The sequence below is a fragment of the Sipha flava genome, unplaced genomic scaffold, assembly GCF_003268045.1.
Source record: "Sipha flava isolate LNK unplaced genomic scaffold, YSA_version1 252_pilon_pilon, whole genome shotgun sequence".
NCBI classification, from domain to species: domain Eukaryota; kingdom Metazoa; phylum Arthropoda; class Insecta; order Hemiptera; family Aphididae; genus Sipha; species Sipha flava.
Window position 1 is genome coordinate 2,158,331 of NW_020272904.1, and position 7,061 is coordinate 2,165,391.

At 26.4% G+C, this 7,061-nt stretch overlaps 1 protein-coding gene across 1 annotated transcript; it reads left to right on the plus strand.

Annotated features, from left to right (window-relative positions):
• Positions 1–1,217, plus strand: LOC112684576 (signal recognition particle receptor subunit beta). Its single transcript, XM_025556162.1, has 5 exons — positions 1–228; positions 308–474; positions 546–685; positions 743–874; positions 953–1,217. Exons 1-5 carry the CDS (start codon positions 138–140, stop codon positions 1,146–1,148), a joined length of 726 nt encoding a protein of 241 aa, XP_025411947.1. The 5' UTR covers positions 1–137; the 3' UTR covers positions 1,149–1,217.
• Positions 1,218–7,061: the final 5,844 nt, after the last annotated feature.

Consider the following 7,061-nt stretch of genomic DNA (forward strand, 5'->3'; position numbering starts at 1 on the left):
TCGTCACTGATAAGTGATAACGGGCTCCACTGAATGTTATGATCTTGTTTTTAATTTTAATTTTGTTTTCGTTTATTACAGTTTTTCTCACAAGTTAATTTTTTCTATTTCATTATTGTTTCTGAATATCATTCGTTATGTCTTTGAACGCTACAAAAGCGCAAGGAAATGATTATTTCCTTACCAGAGAGCTGTTAGTAGCTCTTCTTGTTCTGATTATCACTATTGGTAATTTGCTGAATTTTTTTTATCCAAACAATTATTTATTTGATATATTAATATATCAAACTATCTCTTGTATTTTTAGTATTATTTGTCTTGTGGAAGAAAAGCCGTAAGGCTAATCGAGATGTACTCCTTGTAGGATTGTGCGATTCTGGTAAAACAGCTCTGTATGCGTATTTGTTATACAACAAACCGATACAATCCTTCACATCCCAAGTGGAGAACTTGGGCGATTATAAAAGCAAGAAAGTATGTTAAATATTTATATGTTAAATTTCAGACTGCAACATGTAATTATTCATAATTTTTTTACTTTCTAGAACTTGTTACGCTTAGTTGACATTCCTGGGCATGAGAGAGTGTTTACAAAATACTTGGATATTTATAAAAATACTTGTAAAGGTGTTATGTTTGTTATTGACTCAGAAACTGTAGAGACTGACTTATGTGATGTTGCCGAGTACGAAATATATAAGAATTTAAATCATAAAAACTATCTTATATTTATACATTTCAGGTTATTATATAGAATCTTAACTGATGTTACACTCCAATCCAACAAAAGCAAAATTATAGTACTATGTAACAAACAAGACAAACTTATGGCCAAAGGATCAGAAGTGATCAAGACATTGCTGGAAAAAGAACTGTATGTATTCAAACAGTTATTCAATTATTTGATGTAATAATTGATATTTTTATTTATTCTTATTGTTTTATTTTTCAGCGATACATTGAGGTTAACAAAATCAAATCAGTTGGAGAGTATTGATGGAAAAATAAATAAAACCATATTGGGCAAGAAAAAAAAGCGTTTTGAATTTGCACACTGTCACGTACCAGTTGAGTTTGCTGAAGTATCGTCTGCATCTCAAGATGTAGTTTTAGAACCAATCAAAGATTGGTTGGACAAAATTCAGTAAATATCAATATTATATTTGTAATTTATGTTACGAGTTATACATTATACAATAATGCATTAATTTTTCCTATCTTTATGAATTTTTTTTGATCTTGCTTCATTCCTTTGTTATATAATCTGGCTTAAGTGTTTTTAGTTTATTATAATTAGTTATTTTTATAATAACATTTAATTATTTTTCATAAATACTAACATTTATAATTGTAATTTATAATATGAATAAAGGTGTACAAATGTCTCTGAATTTGTCAGGAAAGGAAGATGATTCTAAAAATAGTGAATTGTTTTTCTTGAATAAATTGTTTTCGGATATATCTTTTTCCGTAAGTTTTTACTTTGTTATAATATAAAATTTCAATTATTAATTTTTTGTATTGAATCTGGTTAAAATATTTAAAATATTCTGGGATAAGAGTTTTAATTTTTAATTAATGGAAAATAGGTGTATAAAGTATAAATATATACCTATTGGCGAGTACATCATCTCATGTTAAAACCATAATAAATAGTATGAATGAGAAGAAAAAATCTCTGAATGTTTTTATTTTCTAAATATACTTTGATTAGGTCATTTAAATGCATAAAGTTATTAAATTAAGATTTATTTTCATTTTATATATATATGTAATATTAGTTTACATTTGTATTTCAATTTAATATGTGTTGTTTTGTATTATATTGTATAGTTTCTACCATTATTAGGTGTAAGTTTGTAAGATAAAACTAACAAATTATATTAAGTGTAAAAAAATTAAATCGTTTTTCTATTTATAAATTGAAGTCTTTATTTATCCTTTAATAAGTACTTAATTTATTCAATTAATTTTTCATATTAGAGAAATATACAATTTTAAACTGTATTTAAGTTGGTTACTCTGTTTTGATTAAAAAGCAGTGATATCCTATCTCTGTCTACCACATGTGCAATAGAGGGATTTGATATTTATAATTTTCAACATGTCAATTGATCTATACTAAAGGTAAAGATTTTGAAACTAATATAAATTAGTTATTTAGTTTACGTGTGAAGCTAAAAATGACTTTTTTAAATTTTAAATTTTATCCATGTAAGCTCATCTAAATATAAAAATTTATATTGACATAATTTTTTGAATTTATTATTTATATTATTGATATTTGATGGTATGTAAAGGAAACATGTTAATATAGTAGGTTCAAACTTAGTTAGATATAGTTATATTTGCCTTGGAAAGTTCTTATTTACTTCAAAGAACACAATTTTTAAAGATTAATGGGACACTAAGCACAGATGAATTTATCTCATGTGGTCTCCTAAAAGGAACTATACTATCTTAAACATTTAATCTACTTATAAATTACATTTTATCACTAAATGAAACACAAGTTTTTTATGCAGATGACATATTTAGTTATACATTTGTGGATAGTTGCATATTTTCAAATATTTTATTTGTGTATGTAGGAAGGGGGTTAATGTTTTTCTAAAAATTAAGTGATCTTATAATATTTTAAGAAACATGTATAAGGTATAAATTAATAGTTATATTTTTCTATTATTATTATAAATACAAATGAATAGTTACTTACAACCACATGGTATAAATTAATGTTATCTTTCTCTGAACCTTCGTAGCAAGTCATTTATGACATTTGAACTTATTTTTCTTTGGGGAATGTGAGGTAGAGACCCAGGACTCCCCCCCCCTTTGAAAATACGTCTCTGTTTATGACTATTAAATAATAGCTTATTTTTAAATTTAGAAAACCTTTTATCTTATTTCACTACCTAATAAAGATTTCCCAAATATTGATTACATTTTATTACATTCATCTGATTGTATTATCCTAAACACATGCTCATGTGATAATATATTAAAAATTAATTTTAATTTAAAATATTTAGGTTTAAAAATGTCACATGATCCAAAACTGATAGAGCATATTAACTTACTACAAAAGTAAAGAAACTCTCTTTGGCGTTTAAACAACTTCGATCAATTTTAAACAAAATTTAAATTAAAACAATTTACAAGACGTTTTAGAATTAACACTGACCTATATTATAATTGCATGGAGTGCCCATGTGCGCCCGCAGAGGGGGGCAAAGGGGCTATTGCCCCTACTGGACATTTTTACTTCAAAACTATTGTTAATTTAATACCATGCATATTAAATATAACATAATTTTATTGAGATCCATTTATGAAGTTTACAAAATATTCATTATATTTTTAGATAATCTAAAATATATAATCTTAAATGTATTTATTAGTTTACAATGTTTACACATCACTGCATATTGCTTAAAACTATAAATTTTCCTAAGTACCGATTTCTATGGTATTTAATTTTGTTGTCATATATTTTTAGATACACGTTGTTTTGGCCCTTAGAATTTTAATTTTGTCCCGGGTGGAATTTTATCTTGCGGACGCAATTGGGCCGTAAATAAAAACAGTCTCAATAAATTACTAATAACACAAAATAATATTCTAAGAATAATCTTAAATAAAACCTGATACTTACGTTGATAACTTGTAAAAGAAATGAAATATTTTAACAATAAAAACTTTTCAGAAAATAACAGTTACTTTCTCAGTAAAAAATAATTATATTAAACCTATTTCCCATAATTTTAACACCAAAAGTAAATTAAATAATACTATCTCCCCTAGTATACATAGGTCCACAAATCAATATTCTTTCCTATAAGACTTATTGGTTAGGTTACTTACTGGTTACGGCCCATTACATACACTATACTATGTTATATTTATATTAATATTTTATATTAATAATAAATTAAATAAAACTAAGTATTATTATCAAAAAAATATATTAAATTTAACTAGTTAAAAAAAAGTGTGTTTAATAATTTTAAATTACTACATAGATCATGCAAATTAATCGTACTACTTTATATTTTATCATTGTAATTTTAATAATTATTGATTGACTATGTATGAGTAATACTCAAAATGATTTAGACTTTTAGAGTTAACTTAAAGTTATATGTGAATTTATTAGATACCTTCTTATAATTTTTGTATTTTAAACGTGCAGGAATTAATATGAAATATTAAATTGAATTTTAATTAAACCCAGTGATTCCCAAATGTTTCAATTCGTTGCTCAATTTAGGAACTGAGGTTGTATCCTGGCGCTCTTGATAAAACTGATCACCTTTACTTTAGATAAAATAAATTATAATGAACAACTGGATAACGGTCGGAGCTGTGATACGGTGTCACTGACACCTCAGTAAAGACACCACAATGCAAACTTTGAAAACAGCTGATTTTACCTATAATTTTTAAAGTAACTAAAAGAAGTTATTGATAGTTATTACTAACTACATAGGTAACTAGTTTCAAGCTATCAAGTTAACTAGTTAAATAATATTAGCTAGTTGAATTAAAAAATACGTTGAAATGTATAACATTTTATTCAGAACCTGTGATTCGCGAGTATGTGACGGATAATTTTAAGTCAAATCATTTTAGGAAAAATCATACATCGTGCACATGCGTGGATAACCTAAAAGAAGGGGGACTATGAGGGCTGAAGCCCCACCCTTAGATATTAGGTATAACCATATCGGACGTAGGTACTTAGAATATTCAAAAAATTAGACGTAAGAAAGACTTTGTACAAATCGACATGCGCAACGAATTATCGAAATAACCCACTTTACTAGCCCCTCTTATTAATTTCGTGCATTACACCATAACATTATTAGTATATTGAAAACAATATTATAAACCGATAATATTAATAGTTGATAAGTTATGTTTATTTATAAAGTTTTATGATTAAATGAGTTTTACCGAATTCTTATTCATTGTACTTTTTTTATATTTTACGGTGGACCGATAAATATGGGTTGTACGGCATAATAATAACGGGTATTAACGTATATACTAAAAATCATTTATATAATTACTTGTTCGTTTACTGCAGTTTGCATTCGCTGCCTTCTTGGCCAACCACTCATGGCATGATAATAGTTTCGTCTGCACCACCGGCGTAGTCCAAAAACTGCAAATGATGACCGAACTCGTGCAGCGGGACGATAATGGCTGTATCACTAATACTGCTTATGATGATTTTAGTGCATTTTTAGACTCTATGTGCCATAACGAAGAATTGTTGAACTTTTTTAAAAAAATTAACTCATCTCAGGTGATGACACGCCAGATATTCTAGTAAATAATATTATATTTGAAAAATGTTTTGTATTTATTTTTTTGATGCGAGTACAATATATAATTTATAATGCATATAGATATTAGTTGAATATTTAATCTATATTAGAGAGAGATGAACAGTGACAGGGCACAAAAACATGTCGAGAATTAGAATTAATTAGAACTTACAATAATGGGAAGAAGCTGAGAGAGGATGGGCTTTATATTTGAATACTTTTGGAAAATTAGAAAATTAATGTATTTCGAAATGAAGTATAAAGCTTACATGTATTGATAAAAAAATAACGTTTTGTTGACGAATTAGGTTTCATTCTTCAGTAAAGTACTCACAGCACCTAATTTTCGTAAAAATTCATACTACACATTTTTAATGTACAATGATATGATACAGAGCCCCCCTTTACCCCCTTTCATATAATTATAATTTGTAGTACAATGTCAGTAATAATTTTTAGTAATAGCTCTTTTTTATTAATCAAATTACACATTATAATTAGGTAACTACTAGTCTGTTATTATTTTTTAAACTGAAAATATACCTTTGACTGATATAAATTTGAAAAATATTTACAAATTAGTTATTTTAATGTGGGATATATAATTTAAAATTGAATAGATATATCTAAGTCCTCGTCAGCTGTATTGCTTAAACTGGCTTCCTGAAAAACTTCATAGTAGTCAGTGGTGCATTTAATACATACGCGCCCCGGAGCAAAATAATTTTTCTGCCCTTCCCCCTTACCGAAAAAAAAATATATATAAATAAATTAAGTTAAGCAATAAAAAAATTTGTTTTTATCAGTTGTTTTGCGATATTGTATTAGATAATATTATATAGTAATACCATTGATTTTATAATATAATATATATATTGTAATTATAAAATCAGTGGTAATACATATCTTAATGTTAACCTAATTTTTATTTTTTTTTCAGTGAATATTCCTTTCTTAAAAAATATATATTTATATATATTAAATATATAAAACGGAATTCATACTTATTACATGCACAATGATAAACAATACATGGTTTTTTATTAGATTAAATATATTATATTTATTATTAATTATATATAATAAAATAATCGATAACTAATAATTTTTTTCTTGACTTTTGAAAAGAAAAATGTTCAATAATATCATTAAAATTAATAGTTTTAAAAATATTTATTAATATATAATTTATAATAATAATAATAATAATTTTGGTTTCAGTGTTCAGTCACTTGCTCCACTCTGACAGCTGCATCCTCTTAGGCGAATTTCTGGCAAATTCAGTTATTATTTCACTTTCATTGAATTGTTCTTTTTTATTTATATTAGCCATAGCTAACCCATTCAGTCTGTTTTCCGACATGGTGCTTCTTAAAAAAAATTTTAAACGATTAAGTGCTGAAAACGTTCTTTCCGGAGTGAAAGAGGTAACTGGTAATGTGGCGAATAATTGTAAAAGTATTTTAATGTTAGGTCGAAGATTGGTGCGATGAGAGAGTGAATCAAGACCAGAATTCGGTTTTGGAATAGTATTTTGACTCCATTGTTGCCTCCATATGAACAGGTCAGCTCTGATTGTAGATGAGGTATCATCATGGAGATCTTGGACATATATTTTAGCAGCTTATATAATATTTTTATCGTCATACATATTTAAATTAGCCGGAATAAGTCCTTCAAGTGGCATAAAATCAATAAGCCTTTGATTAAAACGAGCATCCATTGATT

Bases quoted from the DNA above. Each gene is read 5' to 3' on its own strand.
- LOC112684576 (XM_025556162.1), top strand. From the start codon at position 138: ATGTCTTTGAACGCTACAAAAGCGCAAGGAAATGATTATTTCCTTACC. The intron at 229-307 runs GTAATTTGCTGA...TTGTATTTTTAG, and splicing joins TGTTCTGATTATCACTATTG to TATTATTTGTCTTGTGGAAG. The intron at 875-952 runs GTATGTATTCAA...TTTATTTTTCAG, and splicing joins ACATTGCTGGAAAAAGAACT to CGATACATTGAGGTTAACAA.